We start from the raw sequence: 23,800 nt of genomic DNA on the forward strand, positions 1-23,800 counted from the left end.
ATATGTTCTTTATGATAGTTTTTGGATTGTCCATCACAAGTACATTTCTTTCTTTTTTTATTTAAAGAAAATGCACCAATAGTTGACATGACTGATCGTAATACATTTATTTCAGGATAAGGGAAAGCAAAGTTATGAGAAAAGTAGAAAGAAAAACTAAAAAATAAAATGGAAGAGAAGCAGAAAGAAAGAAGAGAAAGCTCAGTGGCAAGTGTATTTGTAAAAATTATTGTATCTCTTTTTTTTGTTTTTTTTTTGTTTTTTTTTTTTTGTTTTTTCGGGCCACACCCATTTGATGCTCAGGGGTTGCTCCTGGCTAAGTGCTCAGAAATCGCCCCTGGCTTGGGGGCACCATATGAGACACTGGGGGATCGAACCGTGGTCCTTCCTTGGCTAGCGCTTGCAAGGCAGACTTTTAGCGCTACCTCACCGGCATAACTTTTTTTTATTGTATCTCTAATAATTGTATCATTAATAAAATAGCAGAAGGTTTCGTAAGCTCTCTTTTTTTAAAGATAAAAGATAAAAATACAATGAAAAAGGTGTATGTACAAAAATCTCTTCCTCACACCTATATTCATCACAGCAATATTTATAATAGCTGGACTCTGGAAACAACCAAGATGCCCTTCAACAGATGAACGGCTAAAGAAACTGTGGTACATATACACAATGGAATATTATGCAGCTGTCAGGAAAGATGAAGTCATGAAATTTTCCTATACATGGATGTACATGGAATCTTTTATGCTGAGTGAAATTAGTCAGAGGGAGAGAGAGACACAGAATAGTCTCACACATCTTTGGGTTTTAAGAAAAATTAAAGACATTAAAATAATTTCCAAAGATAAGAGCCAGAAGGACTGGCTTAAGTTATGAAGCTCACCACAGAGTGGTGAGTGCAGTTAGAGAAATAACTAAACTGAGAACTATCATAACAATGTCAGTGAGTGAGGGATGTAGAAAACCTGTCTCGAATACAGGTGGGGGTTGGGGAGGAAAGAGATGGGGGTTTTGGAGATGGAACGGTTGCACAGTGAAAGGGGGTGTTCTTGTTGTGACTGAAACCCAACTACAATTATGTTTGTAGTGTTTAAATAAACATGGTGTTTAAATAAAGAAATTATTTTTTTAAAGGTGTGTGTATGGCAGTTGTTGTTTGCAAAGGCACAGCAAAATTTGGGGAAAATAGAAAGGCAAAAAAAATTTGACCTGAAAAATAGGGAGACCTTACCTTGCCTTACCCATGAAGTATCCTTGCATAAGACCAACCTCAGGCTTCAGGCATACCATGTTGTCTAACCCCAAAAATCTTTTTCTGTGGTTCCAGTAAAAGCTCTTCATAATCACGGTTGTTGCTGTCAGGTTTCTGTAGTTAGAGGTTAAATTCATGCATTGGGTGGACTTGGAGATTTGCCAGGATTTCTCTCCATATCCCCCCACAGTAGATGTCTTCTTTAGCTTCCCCATTGATCTTTTTATTTAGTGGTTTGGAGTGCTGGAGTACCAGGTTATTGAAAGAAGTGCTAGATCCAATCTGCCAGAAAGTTTATGATATATATTGAAATGACTTTGTGCATACACACTAGCAATTGCACAGTTTGGGAAAAGGAGGACTGATGGGAAGGAAGGGAATTTCAGTAATGGTACTGGAACCCAGAAGGAGACTGAGGGAAGGCTGGAGAGGAGGCCCCATTTGAGCTTGGTAGAGGGGATTAGGACTGAAGCCTCCCTGTTCCCACCCAAACACAGACCTCACTGTCCCCAGGGAACAAAGATTCAGCAATGGCACTGGGATGCTGGAAAAGACCCCAAAAGACAGCCCCGTTTGCATTTGGTGAAAGGGATTAAGGTGTGAGATTTCTTATTCGCTCCTCGACACAAACCTGGCTGGCCTCAATGGGCAGATGAAAAATGATGGCACTGGCATTCACAAAGAGACGGAGGGGAGGCTGGAGAGGAGGCCCTGTTTGAGCTTGGTAGAAGGGATCAGGACTGGAGCCTCCCTGTTCCCTCCCTGTTCTCATCCTGGGTTGACTTCATGCCAAGGCAAACAGCCTACTAGTCTATCGATTCAGTCCCTCTAGTGAATTTCTTTTTTTTTTTTTTTTTTGGTTTTTTGGGCCACACCCGGTGACGCTCAGGGGTTACTCCTGGCTATGCGCTCAGAAGTCGCTCCTGGCTTGGGGGACCATATGGGACGCTGGGGGATCGAACCGCGGTCCGTCTCCTAGGCTAGCGCAGGTAAGGCAGGCACCTTACCTCCAGCGCCACCGCCCGGCCCCAGAATTTCTTGAACTTATTTATTCTAATATTTTTTAGTGAGTTTCTTAGGATTTTCTTTATACAACTTCATGCCATTTATAAATAGTAATTTCTTTCAAGGTATATTCTCTAGATATAATTTTCTTGCCATGTTGTCCTGACTAATCTTATCAGTGGTATTTGATAAAGTGAATTGATCATTTTCCATCTCCTCCTCCTCCTCTCTTCCTCCTTCCTTCTTCCTTCTTCTTTGTTGTTCTTCTTCCTCATGCAATGCCTGGGATCAAACTTAGGGCTTCACATGTGCAAGGCAAGTACTTTATTTCTAAGTACTGCAAGTATTGCAAGTACTTTATTGCTAAGCTATTCCTGGCCCAAAATTTTCTTTGTGTGAACCAGGCCATGTTGGGAGCTGTCTTTGCTCTTTTTTGTGCAGTGGATCCTTGGCATTTTTTTCCATGTACAGACCTACATTTTCGCCCAGGGAAAACTACAAGTAAGTTTTCTTGGTAGTGTTTTCTTGGTCATTTTGCCAGGCAGCAAGTTATACTTCCTGATCATCAGAACTCTCTTAGGTTTTTCCTAACTGATTCTTTCATCTTCATTCCTCTTTGTCTCTTTCCCATTTGTGAGTTATTAACCTCTGAGTCTTTATACAATCTCTCACTCTGAAATGACATGTATTTATTCATCCTCTAGCACTGACATTTGCTTAGCATTTCTGACCTATCTCTGTCAATACTTTTATTATTAAAATACTGGTTGCCAAAAAATCACTTCTACTATCAAATAATAGCTATAAATTTACTTTCTCTTTAAAATTTTATGTGTGGTACTAGTGGTTGAACCCAGCACCTCATATACTTGCCAGGCAAGTATAAATGCTCTACTGTTAAGCTCTATGCCCAACCCCTTCTCCCTATAATCTTTACTGAGAATAAAAATAGGACAAGATGGGGGTGGGGGAAAAATAGGACAAGATGAGTCTTTTCATATTGGCAGTCCTCTTTTGATCTTGTTATTTTGTTTTGGGGGCACACTTGGTGCTGCTCAGAATTAGTCCTGGCTTTGTACTCAGGAATTATTTCTTGTGGGCTTGGGGAGATGCCAGGGATCAAACCCAGGTTGGCTGTGTACAAGATAAATGCCCTATCAAATATACTATCTTTCTGGCCCCTGGCAATACATTTTTATTATAAATTTTGTTTAGATAGTAAGTGCTCACCTGTCCTCAGGTACCAATCGCAATATCATTTGTATCCCCAGATAGCTAAGGAAAAAGGTGAATATGCTAGAAAGTCCAGAGACTGCTATGTTCTGATTAAGTTTGTGAGCCAGGTCTATTGTCCACTGCAGGGTGAGATCCCATTCCCAGGTTTGGCATCTTGATGCCCAGAGGTTTCACTTCCTAGAACCCCACTTACTGGTATCTCATTCTTCTTGCTGAACCTTTTCTGATTCCTTTCTCTACTGTACCTTGTCCTCTGTCTTTTCCCTTTTTATTTTTTAAATAAACAGTCTGTGTACTGGTTTCATAATCAGCATACTAACTCATGGATCAAATTCTGAAACTTCTAGCAGTTGATATAGGAGTGTGGTTTTGCATACAGGAAATTTGGATTTGAATTTTCACTTTAAAATCTCTTGTCTGCAAGACCATGACCTAATAAATTCTCTTTCCTGAAGCCACATTCATCATTAAGAAATAAATATTTGCATACATACACATATGTGCATATGCATATGTTATATCCAAAACTATCTAATATCCTTTAATTTTCACAAATCTGAAGAATATTACTAGCCCTTATTTATGTCTTTTCCCATTTTAACACACCAGGCTACTTGGTAAAGATTCTGGCTTCTGTGACTTTGATTCCGCCTGTGCTCAGAGGCCAGATGATCTCCAATGGGTATTAACAGCTATGGCCTTCTTAGACTTTGGTTCTATTTCTCTGAGAAGTGAACATAATTAATATTTAAGTTTATTAATTTAATTAATGACTATATTTTGGGGGTCTCCGAGGTAATGCCTAGAAGGCTTGATAATCACTCCCATAATAACGTGGCTAACTGGGCTAGGACCCAGAGATGTAGAGCTGCTTGGGCCCTGTGATGCAGGAAACTATCAGGGCTACCTGAGTTATTCTTGGAGCCTATTCCTGCCAAGTAGTGCTTAAAACTTCAGGGCTACAACTGGTGTTGCTGATGCAGGGGCATGCAGTGCTGCAATCCACCCAGTATCAAGAGAATGTAAAGAGGGGTCCTCAAACTTTTAAAATGGGCCAGTTCACTATCCCTCAGACCATAAAAAAACTATCAACAAATTCCTATGCACACTGCACATATCTTATTTTGAGTAAAAAATCAAAATGACAGGATCGGAGAGATAGTAGGGAGGTAGGGCATTTGCCTTCCATGCAGAAGGATGGTGGTTCAAATCCCGGCATCCCATATGGTCCCCTGAGCCTGCCAGGAGCGATTTCTGAGTATAGAGCCAGAAGTAACCCCTGAGTGCTGCCGAGTGTGACCCCCCCTCAAAAAAAAAAAAACCAAAATGGGAACAAATACAATATTTGAAACGAAGAACAATTAAAGTTAAATCAACCAAAAAAAAATTTTTTTTTCAAGCCTACAGCACCAGGTATTCCCAGGCGGTCTCCCATCCAAGTACTAACCAGGCCCGACCCTGCTTAACTTCCGAGATCAGACGAGATTGGAGCATTCAGGGTGGTATGGCCATAGACCCAAAATTTTTACATTTTTTTATTTTTTATTATTTTTGGTTTTTGGGTCACACCCGGCAGCTCTCAGGAGTTACTCCTGGCTCTACACTCAGAAATCGCTCCTGGCAGGCATGGGGGACCATATGGGATGCCGGGATTTGAACCACTATCTTTCTGCATGCAAGGCAAACGACTCACCACCATGTTAACTCTTCGGCCCCACTTACCAGTATTTCTTTTTTTTTTTTATTGTCAAAATTGACCATTTTAATTCTTTTTTTTATTATTTTTTTTTATTTAAACACCTTGATTACATACATGATTGTGTTTGGGTTTCAGTCATAAAAGGAACACCACCCATCACCAGTGCAACATTCCCATCACCCAAGTCCCAAATCTCCCTCCTCCCCAACCAACCCCCGCCTGTACTCTAAACAGGCTCTACATTTCCCTCATACATTCTCAATATTAGGACAGTTCAAAATGTAGTTATTTCTCTTTTTTTTTTTCTTTTCTTTTTTTTTCTCGGGCGCCCCGCCCTCCCGGAAGTGGTGCCGTCGCCTAGGCGACCGCGCCCAAGGGCGGTCCAGAGGCTCCCGGAGGGCCTGGAGGGAAGTTTTGGGCTTCCCGGTAGAGGATGCTGCTGAGGGACCTTAGAGGAGGAAGAAGAAGTGGGGGGAGGAGGAAGGAGGAGAAGGGAGATGAAAAAGGGAAAAGAAGGGAGAAGAAGAGGAAGAAGAGGAGGAGGAGAAAAGGAGGAGAAGAGGAAGAAGAGGAAGAGGAGGAGGAAGGAGAAGAAGGGAGAAGAAGAAAGCAGAAGAAGAGGAAGAGGAGGAGAAGGGAAAAGAAGAAGAGGAGGAGAAGGAAAGAGAAGAAGGAAGGAGGAGCAGAAGAGGAAGAGAGGAGGAAGGAGGAGAAGGGAGAATAAGAAAGCAGAAGAGGAAGAGGAGGAGAAGGAAGAGGAGGAGGAAGGAGGAGCAGAAGAGGAAGAGAGGAGGAGGAAGGAGGAGGAGAAGGGAGAATAAGAAAGCAGAAGAGGAAGAGGAGGAGAAGGGAGAAGAAGAGGAGAAGGAAAGAGGAGGAAGAGAGGAGGAAGGAGAAGAAGGGAGAATAAGAAAGCAGAAGAGGAAGAGGAGAAGGAAGAGGAGGAGGAAGGAGGAGCAGAAGAGGAAGAGAGGAGGAGGAAGGAGGAGGAGAAGGGAGAATAAGAAAGCAGAAGAGAAGGAAGAGGAGGAGAAGGGAGAAGAAGAAGAGGAGAAGGAAAGACGAGCAGAAGAGGAGGAAGAGAGGAGGAAGGAGGAGAAGGGAGAATAAGAAAGCAGAAGAGGAAGAGGAGGAGAAGGAAGAGGAGGAGGAAGGAGGAGCAGAAGAGGAAGAGAGGAGGAGGAAGGAGGAGAAGGGAGAATAAGAAAACAGAAGAAGAGGAAGAGGAGGAGAAGGAAAAGGAGGAGGAAGGAGGAGCAGAAGAGGAAGAGAGGAGGAGGAAGGAGGAGAAGGGAGAATAAGAAAACAGAAGAAGAGGAAGAGGAGGAGAAGGGAGAAGAGGAGGAGGAGGAAGGAGAAGCAGAAGAAGAGGAAGAGAGGAGGAGGAAGGAGGAGGAGAAGGGAGAATAAGAAAGCAGAAGAAGAGGAAGAGGAGAAGGGAGAAGAGGAGGAGAAGGAAAGAGGAGGAGGAAGGAGGAGCAGAAGAAGAGGAAGAGCCAAAATGTAGTTATTTCTCTAACTAAACTCATCACTCTTTGTGGTGAGCTTCCTGAGGGACTTACCAGTATTTCAATGGGAACAATAGGCCTACTTTTGTCGGGCTGTAGCTGAGGACCCTTCCTTGAGACAGAGAGAAGGAGGGGAATTGGATAGTATGGCGCACATCCCACACATGCACACTTCAGGCTTGGGATGAGTTGGCTGTTAAGCAGGACAGGCAGTGGTGACAAAAACACCCAGAGGCCGAATAAATGTCCTAGAAGGCACATGTGGCCCATGGGCCATAGTTTGAGGACCCTGATGTAAAAGCATGCACCCCTGTGCTGTTGCACTAGCCGCTGTACCACCGTTTTAATAATTGGTGCTGGCTTAATGTTACACCAGAGATGTCAAAGACACTAATTACCTTCCATCTGTCAGTAGTGGCAGATAGTCTGTTCATCTCAACACTCATATGGAACAATCATTACTTCTCATATACATGTACATGGCCATGGCTCATTCTTCTTGTCTACCACTAGTGCTTAATTTAAAGGCGGGACTGCTGCCAAAATCCAAGGAAATAACCAGGACACTACAAAGATTACTTGTATCAATTTTTGTTTATTTTTGACCATACCTGGTCACTCAGGTGATTTCTGACTGTACTCAGGCATGACCCCTGGTGGTTTTCAGGGGATCATATGGGTACTAAGGATCAGTTGCATTCAAGGCAAATCTCCTGTCTTATCTCTCCAGCTCCATAAGTAAGAATTTTGATATTTAGTTACCAGAACTCCACTTGCTTCCACTTTTCCTGTGTAACCTTGAGAAAGTTAGCTAATTTAATTGGGCCTCAGTTTCCATACTGTAATAGTCTGACATCAGAGAATTATCCTGAGAGTTAAATGAAATAGTATTTGTAAATAGTGCTTAGAATGGTGCCTGGTCAATATAAATCAATGCAGCTTAAACATTACATTAGTAATTGGCATGATATAATCTTACAAGACTGGTGAAGAAAAATTTCTTGGTCGACATGCCTTTATGTGGTACCTTTTCTCCAAGGTGGTTAAATATTCATTCTGGCCATGAGTATGGATCGAACCCATTTCCCAATTTATTCATTTACTCAAAGACAATATAAGGGCCTATTATGTGCTAGACATATGTGATAAGTCCAAAGGCCGTTAGTATTAATAATCGCCAGGACTGGAGTTCACAGAGGGTCTCTGGAAAACACTTTGGTGATGGAGTTTTTGAGGTGATAGTGTTAAGTCTGGGTGGAAGGAGAATGCCAAAGAGCATCCCTTCTCCCAAATCTGGCTGGTCTCTGAGCAGGACTTTACAGGTAGTGGATCCATTGGGGAAATGTTAATACTTGTTTTCTCTACTGACATGCTCGAAATTCTTTGCAATTATTCAATCATTCCATTGATTATCCCAAGCTTTCCCCACTGCTCTTTGAGCTCGTGACCCCTCCATCAGAAAAAGATGATGTAGTTGGGGTTAGAGAGGAAAAGGTAGAAGAAGGAATTGGAATTTTCAGTGATAGAGCAAAGAGAAGAAGCTAAGTCTCTTCTCTCTCTTTTTTTTTTTTAATTTTTTTGGGGGTTTCGGGCCACACCTGTTTGATGCTCAGGGGTTACTCCTAGCTCAGCACTCAGAAATTGCCCCTGGCTTGGGGGACCATATGGGACGCTGGGGGATTGAACTATGGTCTTTCCTTGGCTAGCACTTGCAAGGCAGACACCTTACCTCTAGTGCCACCTCGCCGGCCCCTTAAAAATATTTTTAATAGAATTTAGAATCTTAGAATCTTAAAATTTGGAATTTAGAATTTTAGAATTTTAAATGGAATTTACAATTTTAGAACTTTAGAATTTAGAACTTAAGATTTTAGAATATAATTTAGAATTTTAGAATAGAATTGAGAATTATAAAAATTTTAAATTTAGAATCTTATAATTTTATAATTTTAGAATGGAATTTAGAATTTAGAATCATAGAATAAAATTTAGAATTTTAGAATGAAATTTAGAATTTTAGAATGGAATTTAGAATTTTAGAATGGAATTTAAAAGTTTAGAATTTAGAGTTTTGGAACTTTAGAATAGAATTTATAATTTTATTTTATTTTTTATATCTTTATTTAAACACCATGATTACAAACATGATTGTAGTTGGGTTTCAGTCACAAAAAGAACATCCCCTCCTTCAGCAGTGCAACATTCCCACCAACAGTGTACCTTATCTCCCTCCACCCACAACCCTTGCCTGTATTCGAGACAGGCATTCTACTTCTTTCACTCATTAACATTGTCATAGTAGTTGATTATTTCTCTAACTGCACTCACCACTTCTTGAGTTATTGGGAACTGATCTTTCCAGCCCTCATCTCTGGGCATGATTACAATAATGTCTTTTATTTTTCTTATAACCCATAAACAAGTGAGACTATTCTGTTTGCTTCTGTCTTCCTCTGACTTATTTCACTCAGTGTAATAGTTTCCATGTTCATCCATGTATAGGAAAAATTCATGACTTCATCTCTCCTGATGGCTGCATAATATTCCATTGTGTATATGTACCACAGTTTCTTTAGCCACTCATCTGTTGAAGGACATCTTGGTTGTTTCCAGAGTCTGGATATTGTAAACAGTGCTGTAATAAATAGAGGTGTGAGGAAGGGATTTTTGAATTGTAGTTTTGTGTTCCTAGGGTATATCATAGGGTATATAATATAGTTAGATCATATGGGAGCTCAATTTTCAGTTTTTTGAGGAATCTCCCTATTGTTTTTTTATAAGGGCTGGCCTAGATGGCATTCCCACCAGCAATGAATGAGAGTTCCTTTCTCCCCACATCTCTGTCAGCACTGATTGTTCTTGTTCTTTGTGATGTGTGCCAGTTTCTGTGGTGTGAGATGATACCTCATTTTTGTTTTGATTTGCATCTCCCTGATAATTAGTGATATGGAACATTTTTCATGTGCCTTCTGGCCATTTGTATTTCTTCTTTGAGAAATTGTCTGTTCATTTCTTTTTCTTTTTCTTTTTTTATGGGTCACACCCGCAGCGCTCAGGGGTTACTCCTGGCTCTACGCATAGAAATCGCTCCTGGCAGGTTCGGGAGACCATATGGGATATCAGGATTTGAACCACCATTCTTCTGCATGCAAGGCAAATGCCCTATCTCCATGCTATCTCTCCGGCCCCTGACTGTTCATTTCTTCTCCCCATTTTATGATGGGGTTAGATGTTTTTTTTTTTCCTGGTTAAATTCTGTCAATAACTTGTATAACTTATATATTAGCTCCTTGTCTGATGGGTATTGGGTGAATAATTTCTCCCAATCTGTGAGTGGCTTTTGTATTCTAGGCACTATTTCCTTTGAGGTGCAGAAGTTTCATAGTTTAATATAGTGCCATCTATTTATCTCTTTCCACTTGTATGGAGAGTGCTGTTTTTGCCTTGAAGATGCCTTTAGTCTCAATGTCAAGGAGTGTTTTACCTATGTGTTGTTCAATATACCTCATGGTTTCAGGTCTTATATCCAGGTCTTTCATCCATTTGGATTTGACCTTTGTACGTGGTGTTAGATGGAGGTCTGAGTTCATTTCTTTGCAAGCAGCTGACCAGTTGCTCCAATACCACAGTTGGCTTTTCTTGCTTCATTTTGGATTTCTTTCTTTTCTTTTCTTTTTTTTTTCTTTCTTTTTCTTTTTTTTTTTTTTGGTTTTTGGGCCACACCGTTTGATGCTCAGGGGTTACTCCTGGCTATGCGCTCAGAAGTTGCTCCTGGATTGGGGGATCAAACCGCGGTCCATCCTACACTAGTGCTTGCAAGGCAGACACCTTACCTCTAGCGCCACCTTCCCGGCCCCACATTTTGGATTTCTTGCCCCTTTATCAACGATTAATTGATTTTATATCTGGGGCATATTCTCTGAATACTCAAGTCTATTCCATTGATCTGAGGGTCTGTCTTTATTTAGTATCATGCTGTTTTAATGACTATAGCTTTGTAATACAATTTAAAGTTGGGAAAAGTGATGCCTCCCATACTCCTTTCCCCAAGGGTTGCTCTAGCTATTCGTTGGTGTCTATTGTTCCAAATGAATTTCAGGAGTGTTTGATCCACTTCTTTGAAGAATGTCATGGGTATCTTTAGAGGGATCGCATTAAATCTGTACAATGCTTTGGGGAGTATTGCCATTTTAATGATGTTAATCCTGCCAGTCCATAAGCAGGGTATGTGTCTCCATTTCTTTATGTCCTCTTGTATTTCTTTTTTTTAAAGCCTTTAATTTTATTCTTCAAAAACGTTCCATTTTTTTATTTTGCTTTCTGACTCTGTGCTTGTGCCTTTCAACACTTTCACAACGATTTTCTGTTCCTCAATAAGGAAAGCACGCTTAATCCTGTCTTGGACGCGGACGCACTTAGTGCACATGGAGCCACCATAGGCCTGGCTGACATGTTTCTTTGTTTTAGATAGTCTTTTCAGAACTTTAGGTCTCACAGCGTGAACTCCTCGAAGTCGGCCAGGGCACACACCACATGCAGACTTGGGCGCCTTCCCAACCTTTTTGGTATAAAGGTAAACTATTCCCAGGGGTTCGGGACAGCCTAGTTTTGTTGGAGGCTGTATTGTAGGAGAACCTACGATGGTATGTCAAACGCTGGACCATTCTGAAGGCCTCTAAGACACCGTCCCGGAAAAAAAAAACAACAAAAAACCCTCTTTTATTTCTTAAAGCAGGGTTTTGAAGTTTTCTTTATATAGGTTCTTCACGTCTTTAGTTAAATTGACTCCAAGATATTTGAGTTTGTGTGACACTAATGTGAATGGAGTTGTTTTTTTTAATGTCCATTTTCTTTTCTATCATTATTGGTGTATAAGAAGGCCATTGATTTTTGTGTGTTAATTTTGTAGCCTGCCACTTTGCTATATGAATCTATTATTTCTAGAAGCTTTTTGGTAGAGTCTTTAGGACAATAAATATATTGTCATGTCACCTGCAAACAGTGCAAGCTTGACTTCTTCCTTTCCTACCTGGATGCCCTTGCTATCTTTTTTTTTTTTTTTTTTTTTTTTTGCCTAATCACTATGGCAAGAACTTCCAGCATTATGTTGAATAGGAGTGGTGAGAAAAGGCAGCTTTTTCCTGTACCAGATTTTAGAGGAAAGGCTTTAGTTTATCACATTTGAGAATAATATTTGCCATTGGCTTGTGGTAGATGGCCTTGACTATACTGGGAAAAGTTCCTTCATTCCCATCTTGATGAGAGGTTTTTTTTTTTTTTTTTTTTGGTTTTTTGGGTCACACCCGGCAGTGCTCAGGGATTATTCCTGGCTCCAGGCTCAGAAATTGTTCCTGGCAGGCACAGGGGACCATATGGGACGCCGGGATTCGAACCGATGACCTCCTGCATGAAAGGCAAACGCCTTACCTCCATGCTATCTCTCCGGCCCCTTGATGAGAGTTTTTATCAAGAATGGGTGTTGGACCTTATCAAATGCTTTCTCTGCTTCTATTGATATGACCATACAGTTTTTATTTTACTTTTTGTTGATATGGTGTAATATGTTGATTGATTTATGTATGTTAAACCATCTTTGCATTCCTGGAATGAATCCTACGTGGTTGTGGTGTATGACTTTCTTGATGAGGCATTGGATCCTGTTTCCCAGAATTTTGTTGAGGATATTTGCATCTATGTTAATCAGAGATATTGGTCTGTAGTTTTCTTTTCTTGCAACATCTCTGTCTGGTTTTGGTATCAGGGTGATGTTAGCTTCATAAAAACTTGGGAGTATTTGGGAGTATTCCTGGTTTTTTAGTTTCATGAAAGAGCCTAAAAAGGTTTGGGAGTAGTTCCTCTAGAAAGATTTGAAATAATTCATTAGTGAATCTATCTGGGCCTGGGCTTTTGTTTTTGGGAAGACTTAATTACTTTTTTAATTTTCTCAGTAGTGATGGGTCTGTTTAGATATGCTAGATTATCCTGGTTTAATCTTAGAAGATTGTAGGAATCCAAGAATTTGTCCATCTCTACCAGGTTCTCGTGTTTTGTGGCATAGAGTTTCTCAAAGTAGTCTCTGATTACCTTTTAAATCTCTGCAGTATCTGTAGTGATCTCATCCTTTTTATTTTTAATCCGGTTTATTGTTTCTTTCTCTCAGTTTCTTTGTAAATTTTGTTACTGATTTATCAATATTTTTTTTTATTTTTTCAAAGAACCAACTTTAGCTTTTGTTGATCTTTTGAATTGTTTATTTCCATTTAATTGCTTTCTGCTCTAAGCTTTATTATTTCCTTCTGCCTATCTAGTTTTGTCTCCTTTTGTTGATCAGTTTTTAATTTTAAAAGCTGTGTCATTAAGCTATTTATGTAGGCCCCTTCTTCCTTTCTGATGTCTGCTTGCAAAGCTATAAATTTTCCTCTTAGTACCTATCACATTTGCTGTGTCCCATAAATTCTGATAGTTTGTGTATTCATTGTCATTTGTTTTCAGAAATAATTTTATTTCCTCTTTGATTTCATCTCTGACCCACTGGTTGTTCAGCAGTGTGCTGTTTAATTTTCAGATGTTAAAGTTTTTCTTCTGTGACCCTTTGTCGTTCACTTCTATTTTTAGTGTCTTGTGACCTGAGAAGGTAGTCTGTACAATTTCTATCTTCTTGATTTTACGGAGTTATGTTTTATGAGCAAGCATGTGGTCTATCCTGGAAAATGACCTATTGGAGAAGAATGTGTATCCAGTTTTCTGGGGATGGAGTGCTCTCTATATATCTACTAGTCCACTTTCTTCTATTTCTCTTTTCAGAGCTAGAATATTTTTGTTGGGTTTCAGCCTGATTGATCTATCAAGGGCTGACAGGGCAGTGTTGAGGTGTCCCACTATTATTGTGCTGCTATTGATATCTTTCATGTTTGTCAACAATTGTATTAAATATTTTGCTGGTCCCTCATTGGGTGCATATATGTTTAGGAGAGTGATTTCTTCCTGCTGTACATATCCTTTGATTAGTATGAAATGACCATCTTTGTTCCTTATAACTTTTCTGAGTCTAAAGCAGGGGTCTCAAACTCAATTTACTTGGGGGCCTCAGGAGGCAAAGTCGGGGTGATTCTTGAGTGCAAAGTCAGTAGTAAGCCTTGAACATTGGGGTGTGTGACCCAAACAACTAAAACAAAACAAGACAAAAAAAAAACCAACAAAAAAGATTCCTCTAGGGCAGGGCCACAAAATGTTGTACGAAGGAGGGCTGCAAATGGCCCGTGGGCCACGAGTTTGAGATCCCTGAACTCTAAAGTTTGTGTCATTTGATATTAATATGGCCACTCCAGCTTTTATTTATTTATTTTTTGGTTTTTGGGTCACACCCAGTGGTGCTCAGGAGTTACTCCTGGCTATGTGCTCAGAAATTGCCCCTGGCAGGCTCGGGACCATATGGGATGCCGGGATTCGAACCGGGGTCTGTCTTGTGTAGGCTGTGTATAAGGCAAACTCCTTTCCACTGTGCTATTACTCCAGCCCCCATCCAGCTTTTTTTTTTGTTTGTTTTGTTTTGGTTTTTTGGTTTTTGGGCCACACCTGGCAGTGCTCAGGGGTTACACCTGGCTATCTGCTCAGAAATAGCTCCTGGCAGGCACATGGGATCTATGGGATGCCAAGATTCGCAACTACCTTAGGTCCTGGATCAGCTGCTTGCAAGGCAAATGCCGCTGTGTTATCTCTCCGGCCCCCACTCCAGCTTTTTTAAGGGTGTCTTTTGCTTGGATGATTTTCCTCCAGCCTTTGATTTTGAGTCTATTTTTGTTCTGACTATTTAGATGTGTTTCTTGTAGGCAGCAGTATGTTGGATTCAGCTTTTTGATCCATTTTGCCAGTCTGTGTCTTTTAACTGGTGCATTTAGTCCAGGGGTCTCAAACTCAATTTACCTGGGGGCCACAGGAGGCAAAGTCGGGGTGATCCTTGAGTGCAAAGTCAGTAGTAAGCCTTGAACATTGGGGGTGTGTGACCCAAACAACTAAAACAAAACAAAACAAAACAAAACAAAAAAAGATTTCTCTAGGGCAGGGCCACAAAATGTTGTAAGGAGGGCTGCAAAAGGCCCACGGGCCACGAGTTTGAGACCCCTGATTTAGTCCATTAACGTTGAGAGAGATAATTGTCACAGGATTTAGTATCATCTTTGTGTAGAAGTTTGTTGTGTCTGTTGGTCTGTATTGTCTTAAAGGAGACCTTTCAGTTTTTCCTTTAAGGCTAGTTTTGAGTCTGTAAAGTTTTTGAGCTGCTGTTTATCCATGAAGCTATATATACTTCCTTCAAACCTGACTGGGTGCAGTATTCTAGGTGAAGCTTTTATTTCATTGAGTTTTGTCATTATATCCCACCACTGCCTTCTGGCCTTGAGAGTTTCTTGTGACAGATCTGCTGTAAATCTTAAGGATGCTCCTTTGAATGTAATTTCCCTTTTTGATCTTGCTGCTTTCAGTATTATATCCCTATTTATGGGATTTGCCATTGTGAATAGGATGTGTTGTGGGGTGCTTTTCTTTGGGTCTCATAGCTGGTACTCTTCAGGCATGTAGTATTTGGTTACATACAGTCTTTAGCTCTGGGAGTTTCTCTGTAATGATGTCCTTGACTATTGATTCTTTATGGGGATTTTCTTCCTGGGTCTCTGGGACTCCAATGATACTTCTGTTGTTTCTGTTGAACTTGTCAAGGATTTCTATTTTCATCTGTTCACATTCCTTGAGTATTTTTTTCTATTGTCTGATTGTTTGCTTTAAGTTTCTTTTCCAATTTCTTCTGCTGTATGAAATTGTTCTGCATCTCATCTTCCAGTTTGCTGATTCTGTACTCAGCACTGTTACTCTGTTGGAAAGGCTTTCCATGGATTTTTCAATTTCATCTACCGAGTTTTTCAGTCCTGTCATTTCAGTTTGGAGTTTTCTGATTTCTATCTTTGTGTTCTATTCAGCTTGATCTGTGCTTTCTTTGAGTTCTATGAGCATCCTCAATATTTCTACTTAAACTCCTTATCTGAGAGGCTAATTATGTGGTTGATACTTTTTGGGTCATCAGAGCTGCCATCTTCATTCTCTATATATGCTGTTGTTCTGCATTGTTTCCCCATTGACACCCTTGTAGTGTGGCTTTTACTGCGTGTTGTGGTGGGGCTCATGGGCTTGGAGATACACGCAGCTGTGAAGCAAAGCAGTGCAACCAAGCTCCTCCATCCTAAATTTCTTCTCTTAATGGAACAGTCACTTGGAAAAGTCTTTGAACTCATCCTGTTGTCTACCTCAAGATCCACAAAACCTCTCAGACTCTTATGGTGATGGGGTGGCACCTGGGTGGGGGTAATTATACACTTGTGGTGGTTGGGTATTGCTGCTGTGACACATTCTGACCCCTCAATGGTCTCTTCCAGTAAGCAGCTGTTGTGTGATGTGATGATCGTGGCAGAAGATGTGGAGATTGAAGCCCACCGTGTGGTTCTGGCAGCCTGCAGCCCTTACTTCTGTGCGATGTTTACAGGTACGTTGTCAGGAGGACAGTATCACAGTTATATTTTTGTTTGTTTTTTTGTTTTTGGGTCACACCCAGTGGCGCTCAGGGGTTACTCCTGGCTATCTGCTCAGAAATAGCTCCTGGCAGGCACGGGGGACCATATGGGACACCGGGATTTGAACCAACCACCTTAGGTCCTGGATCGGCTGCTTGCAAAGCAAACACCTCTGTGCTATCTCTCCGGCCCCAGTACCACAGTTTTGGGGTGTAGCCTCATGGGCAGACTCCAGGGTGAGGTATGAGGTGGGGATGGAAGGGAAGAGAAGGCTGTAGACTCCATCATGAGGAACTTCTATGTACTGGATACTAGGGTTTGCACCAAGGAGGCTTTTATGAGGCTGTGTCTCCTCAGGGTCCCACTAGGTAAGCAGGAGGTTTCTGCATCACACGGTTCATTCTTTGTCAGACCCACATGCATCTTAAGATTGGGCAGGGGAAGGTGTTAAAAATGTAGTTGCTGGGTTCATCCCCAAGCTTCTAGACCTCCTGTTTGGCATATGGGGAACTGTGAGGCTTGAAGCAGGGAAGGACTTGGATTCCTGGCATGTGGCCCAGGGTTGTGCTGTTGGCTCACACTTGTCCCTGTTAATCTCCTCCCACCAGGAGGTGTGGGCTTCCTCTAGTCTAACCTCTGCAGAATTGTGGGGGAGACTGGAGAGAGGAAGGCAGGAATGTTTACCATCTGCCATAGTTTCATTGTTGTTGCCACCTTTCCGGAGAGGGCGTTGCTGTATTCTGGGAATGACACGTGGGCCTGACCAACTATTCTCATGTTAACCCCTGAGACTGAATTTTCAGACTGCTCTGGCTTTGATTTGCCTATATGTACTTCCTCACAGCACTTCACAGACCCAGGTACCCAGGTGTTCTGCAAATGTTCACTGACCAGGCTTAGCTGGATGCAGGGAGTACTCTAGACTGGGTACCCCCTACCCCCGGCTGGGTCAGGGGTCCTTTTCACTCATATGCCAAGCACCCAAAGTGAGGGGACTGTCCTCGCATATCTCTCCCACTCATAGCTTTAGTCTTCATCGTAGAGGCTAAAGTTTATACATCTCTTCTTCACAGAGAACCCTGGAGCCATCCTGCAACAGTCCCTGCTAAGTCTCTTTGTGTTCCATAACTTGTTTTTTATAAAATAGGAATCATGTTATTTTACCTTTTTTTTTTCTCCCTGACTGACATTAATGCTCTCTGAACCAATTAAATTCGTTTCTTTAATATACTGGATACCTGACATATCAGAGAACTCAGATTTGAAGGTTGAGACTTCGGGGTGGGCTTTACCTAGCAGTACTCAGAGAGGTTGTACTGGACTTTGTACTCAGGCTTGATTCCTTATGGTGCTAGGATCGATCCAGGGCCTAGCAGATGCAAGACAAAGATTCTTACTTCCAGTACTACCTCTCTAGCCAAGATTTAAATATTTTATATTTATTTATTTATTTTTGCAATAGTGTTAATGTTTAGTAAACATTTATGGTGTTCAAAATTCTATACCAATCTAGAACTTTGTGCCGAAGACCCTTCACCACTGCCCATCACTTCTGGCCCTTTCAGCTCCCTGTACCCTCTTTCTTACTTCTTTGACCTCAGTTTTCTTGTCAGAGTCCAAGTGTTTGTTTTTATTTGCTATTGCCTACTCCCTTACTATGTTTCCTTATATACCACATGCGAATGAGATCATTCTGTGTCTGTCCCTCTCTCTCTGACTTTTTTCACTTAACACAATACTCCTTTATTTCCATCCAACTTGTAGTAAAATGTAGTTTTATCTTTTTTATAGTTCATTGTGCATATATATTGTAATTTCTTTTTCTACTCATCTCTTCTTGGACATTTGGGCTCTTTACAGATCTTGGTTATTGTAATGGTGCTGCAGTTAACATAGGTATTAATACATCGTTTTTAACGAATGTTTTCATGTTCTTGGAGTAGACACTAAGAAATAGAATTGTTGGATTATTTGGACGTGCTATTTTTTGAATGAGACGACTCTTCAAATGGCTGCAGCAGGGGCAGGTACTCCTTAGGGGACCCCGTGTAATAAACTGCGAGGTCCTATTCCATGAGTTTTCGCTGTTCGGTTCGCCTTTCTTTTGGGTTAGATGAGTCTATGGCGCTGGTCAATTGGCAGACATGGCAGTCAGCTCTAGATCATGGGCATGGTTGCCAGAACTTCAGAGGTGTTGGGAGAGGAACCTGTACTAGCTGCAAAGAGTCCCTGGAGATGTCAGCTCTTGTGTCCTCTTCTATTTTTTTTTTTTTTGATAGTGACTTAAAGTTTTCAGTGAACATGAGTCTTTCACCTTCTATTGATTCTTAGGTACTTGATGTTTTTGTATACATTTTTGAAGTCTAAGAAAGAATTTATTTTAAAAGAATGACATAATTGCAGGTCAGATTGATGAGCTAGCTAGCCTGTGACTTCAGAATTCCTTGATGTTCTCCAAGGTAGGATTTTATTTTTTAGGTACTTTGTATTCCTTTCAAACCGCTAACTTCAGACCAGAGTTACGGTAAGTAGAAAAATGTAGCCTTTAGTTTACCCTTTAATCACTTTTTCCTTCCAGACAAGATTCTATCTATGAAACAAGTCAGTTGTATACAAGTTGAGGCAATATAAATTTCTCTGGACATAATTAAAATGTTTTTCCTACTCCCTTCTTTCTCTCCTAGTTCACTGTTTGCATATAGTAATGAAACAAATTTTTGTGTGTGGATTTTGTAGCTTGCTATATTGGTTTATTGTTTCTAAAAGCTTTTTTGGTGGAGTATTTAGGTTGTCTATATTATCATGCCATGCAAGTAGTGGTATTTTGATGACATCTTTTCTAGTTTGAATACCTTGAATTTATTTCTCTGGCCTAACTGTTATGACTAAAACTTCCTAAGCTTTTTTTTTTTTTTTTGGATTACACCTGGTGGCATTCAGGGGTTACTCCTGCCTCTGCGCTCAGAAATCACTCTTGGAAGGCTCAGAGGACCATATAGGATGCCAGGATTCAAACCATCATTCATCCTGAATCGTCTGCATGCAAAGCAAATGCCCTACCTCTGTGTTCTTGCTCTGATCCATCCTAAGCTATTTTAGATTAATTAATTCCATATACTTTGATTTATAAAAATTATCATTATTATTATTTTTTACTTTATTTCAATACTGTGATTTACAGTTGTTCATAGTACCATTGTTTCTAACATTTATTTTCCAACCCAATTCTACCACCAGTGTATCCTTCCCTTCACCACTGACTCAGTTTCAACCCTCTCCTGAGTCCTGCCCTCTTAGCAAACACAAAATAATTTGATTTTATGTTGCTTGTTATAACTAAATGACTAATGGAATGATCAAAAGATAATTTAGTTAAAAAGAAAGTTTGTGAAAATTGTTACACAGTAGGGCTTTTAAGTCATCACCAGAGGGTTTACTAAGCTATTTGTTGCTATTTGAGCATTCTGTGTTGTTGTGTTTGTTTACTGAGATTAGTTGGCTTCTATGCTATTTTCCCATCATATTATGGTATGCTCCTACTGGGATGTCAGTGTTGAGAAATTTGGAGGTGTCCGGAACGCCAGCGTCTGTAGAAATTGGCTCATAAGCTTACATAAGCTAACATGACAGCAGCTGTGGGAATGTAAGTGTGGCTGCTAGGGCTTCTGGAAGTACAGGAATGTGGGAGGAGACTACCCTACCTGTTCCCACTTTGAGAAGATCCCAGAGTTTTCATTCCCCCAAATCAGTATATTGGAAGATTTTGTCAGTTAGGTGACTGTAGATATCAGTTGTAAAGCAGTGAAGTTGCTCATCTGGCATGGTAGCTGCTGTGGGGGTGTGGATACTGCTGCTTTGACAGGATATGGACTTGACCAGTCCCCTTCCTGTTAGTGCCCAGAATTTTCTGTCAGAAGACCAGCTTTCCTGTGAATGATTTTGTGGCTTGACTTCCATCTCTAATGAAATTAGTGAGTCCGCGGAGTTTGCCCAATGAGCTGATATACAGTGGCCATGGGATGTCTTAGCCACTTTAAAATTTTTTAGGTTTTGGGTCACATCTGGTGGTTACCTGGCTCTATACTCCTGACAGTGTTTGGAGAACCATATGGGATGGTTGGGATCAAACAAGGCCCTCAGATACTTTTAAAGCAAATAAATGAATAAAGTATCCCACAAAATTTGTGATTTGAACACTTGAAGTTTGAAAATTTGAACACTTGGAAAACATGTCTTGATTTTGTTGAATCCCCAGTGCCCAACCTTGGAGCTTGTTCTTTGAGACATGACAAATAAGCAAAAGTTGAAAGAATGAGTGTGGTTTTGCTAAAACCGGTGAGTGTAGAATATGTTTACAGAATGTTTACAGATTAGGTTCTTATTCTTTTCCTAATAAAGTACATAGCCTGCACCAGGCAAGACTGGATCTTTCTAAGGGAGATTGGAATTTGTGTTTTGGGAGTTCTTACTTGTTCCTCCTTTGGCTCATCATGGAAAAGAGCCAGTCTTAACTTGGAGCTGTGCCTTGGCTGAGAGGAATAAGCCACTCTTATCTAACTTTGAGTCTTGGGCCAGAAATATCACAAGTATCTTGGAAAACTAGCTAGTTTCACTACCAGGGTATTTTGAGTCACAATCTCTGTGGTGCAATCTCAGACACTAGTAATGAAGTCTCCCTACCCCATTTCACATCTGTTTTAAAAGAATTTATCTGGTCTGCAGTAGTTCTTTATTTTCAATAAATAGTAATTTCAGTTACTCTCTATGTGTGTGGTTTAGAAAATTCAGAGTTGTGAAAGGAATCTTTGCAATGAAGCTACTTGCCTTTGTGGTAACAGAAGGATATATGCAAAAATCAAGGTGATTTTAAAAGTAGAAGCCCTAACTGGATATATATATTTGGGGGGAGGCCACACCTGGTGATGCTCAGGGGTTACTCCTGGCTACGCGCTCAGAAATCGCTTCTGGCTTGGGAGACCATATGGGATGCTGAGAGATTGAACCGTAGTCCATCCTAGGCTAGCATGCACAAGGCAGATTTATGGCTTGCACCATGGCTCTGGCCTCTGATATTTTTATTTTAATGAAACTTTATTTTTATCTTAATAAAATATTTTATTTAAATATATCTGTATATCTAAATATATATTAAATATAAAATAGTTATTTATATTTTATTGAGATGACACTGGTTTATATTGTTTATATTGTTTTATTATTTATATTTATATAAATATAAATTTATATTATAAATTATATATATTATATTATAAATGTTTATATTGTTTCCACATAGTGCCGACATAGTTCCACCAAAGTGCCGACAGCCCTCTACCCCACTCCACCAGGCCCTGTTAAGTCATACTCATGCCCTGCTTGGTAATTTTATTTCTGTAGTCAGAGTTTAGGGGTTGTTTTCATTGGGCATTGTCTGAAGAACTGTTGCTTCTTAATTTACTGCTGTGGTCTTTGGAGTAGTACGTATTCAATGTGAATTTGTTTAATTGAACTTATAAGTGTATTACAAATATATTTTATTTCAATAAATTATATCCACTTCATAATATTTTGGCTATAAGAGGATTTATTTTTATTTAAACACTGTGATTATAAAATTGTTCATACTTGAATTTTAGTCCACTTCATAATCTTAATAGCTTCATAAGATATTGTGACCTATCCTATGTTTTATTCTTAAAATTCATTTTCTTAGTGGTTGAAAATGAATGTATCTATTATTTTGCTACTATAAATAATGCTAGAATGAGCATTTTAGCTCCTGGTGGTGCTCAGGGGATCATATTATGTAGGAATCAAACCAGGACCTCTTGCATGCTAAGTATGCTCTCTAGCCTATTGAGTTCTCTCTCTCTCTCTCTCTCTCTTTGGCCCCACATCCCAAATTTTTCTTACTTAATTTTTTTTTTTTTGGTTTTTTGGGCCACACCCGGTAACGCTCAGGGGTTACTCCTGGCTATGCGCTCAGAAGTTGCTCCTGGCTCGGGGGATCATATGGGACACCGGGGGATCGAACCGCGGTCCGTCCAAGGCTAGCGCAGGCAAGGCAGGCACCTTACCTTTAGCGCCACCGCCCGGCCCTTACTTAATTTTTTAAAATAGATTTTGGGCCACACTTGGTAATTCTTAGGAGCCACTCATGATTCTGCATTTAGGAATCACTTTTGTCTGTGCTCAGGGGGCCATATGAGATGCCAGGGATCAAACCGAGGTTCGGCTCATACAAGGCATGCCCTTAATTCGCTGTACTATTTCTCTAGCTAAAAAAATATTTTCTTTTTTTTTTTTTTTGGTTGTTGTTCATAATACAGGTTATATATTTTTTTACAGATTAAGTTGTTCATTATTGAATTACAGTCATACAATGTGCAACAACCTTCACCAGTGCACATTTCCTGCCACCAATGTCCCCGATTTTTCTTGCACCCTCCCTGATGCCCTCTTCCCTCCCACTCACCCTTCTCCCACCTGATCCTGGGCAGGAAATTTACTTCATTCTCTATTTTCTTTTCTGGATATTGTGATTTGCACTATTGTTAATGAAGGAGTGCCATGCATGTCACTTTATCCCTTTTCAGCACTCAGTTCTTGTCCAGAGTGACCAGTTCCAACTATCACTTTCATAGCAGACTCTTCTTTACTCTAACTGCACTCCACTCTTGTGGCAAGCATCTTACCATGGAATGGTCCTCCTAATCTTCATTTCTTTTGTTTTCAGATATGATTTTCTAAAAATATTTTCTATAAGGACCACATGCAGCAGAGTTGATACAGAGACTGGTATGGATCCTTTGCCTTTCACTGCTGCATGGTGCTTTGATGCAGTGTTGCTTAGACCCAATGATGCTAGGTACCACCAGGACTGCTTCAGCAAGTGTTGGGGGCCATGCAGTGCTATAGACTCAACATAGAACTTAGTATATAGTTGTTCACTTGAGCTATCCACCCCTGCTCATGCTCGTGGATGAATCTCTATTTACATTCCTGATTATCTTCTTAGAATGTGTCCTCAGAGTCAAAATCATGTGAATAAAAGGTACACACACTCTGAAGACTTGTGACACATGTGCAACAGTTCCCATCCCCAGAACCAGTGTAACAGCTTTTCCTTCCTTCAGCAGCAAAGGCAATTCAAATATTGTTATATGTCCTTGGGTTTTTACTTAGCAAGTAGGCACCAAGAAAAGAAAGTGACCTTGTAAAATTTCTTTCTTATTATCAGCTTCAAAGTGCATAGAACTGGTAATGAAGAGATTGAACTGTCTCTTGCTAAACCCATTTTTATCAGGACATTTAAGCTTTGCTCCTCAAAAGAGAGAGAAAAAACCTGAAACTTTCTTTTTAGTATTATGTATGTCATATATGCTTTCTTCATGCAGAACATGTGCTCAGCCCATTGAGTAATTATCATTCTTGTTCCTGCTCATGACAATTGGGCTACTGTCCCAAATTTAGCTGGTTTTATAATGCTGAGCACAGTGTTGTACTGATTTTTGTTTGTTTGTTTTTGGCCCACACC

General features: G+C 40.3%; 1 protein-coding gene, 1 non-coding gene and 1 pseudogene across 2 annotated transcripts in view; 1 reads left to right on the forward strand and 2 right to left on the reverse strand.

Annotated features, from left to right (window-relative positions):
• Window positions 1-23,800, forward strand: part of KLHL3 (kelch like family member 3) — a 158,389-nt gene that overhangs the window by 45,369 nt on the left and 89,220 nt on the right. The window contains exon 3 of the mRNA XM_049786046.1: window positions 16,129-16,235. Coding sequence (XP_049642003.1) covers window positions 16,129-16,235 — 107 coding nt within the window. The remainder of the gene's footprint in view (window positions 1-16,128; window positions 16,236-23,800) is intronic.
• On the reverse strand, window positions 4,895-5,012 carry LOC126029329 (5S ribosomal RNA). The gene has a single exon (XR_007502944.1). It is a non-coding gene; the product is annotated as a 5S ribosomal RNA (ribosomal RNA).
• Window positions 10,956-11,370, reverse strand: LOC126027060 (60S ribosomal protein L34-like; annotated as a pseudogene).

The sequence above is a fragment of the Suncus etruscus genome, chromosome 14, assembly GCF_024139225.1.
Source record: "Suncus etruscus isolate mSunEtr1 chromosome 14, mSunEtr1.pri.cur, whole genome shotgun sequence".
In the NCBI taxonomy this organism is placed as follows: Eukaryota; Metazoa; Chordata; class Mammalia; order Eulipotyphla; family Soricidae; genus Suncus; species Suncus etruscus.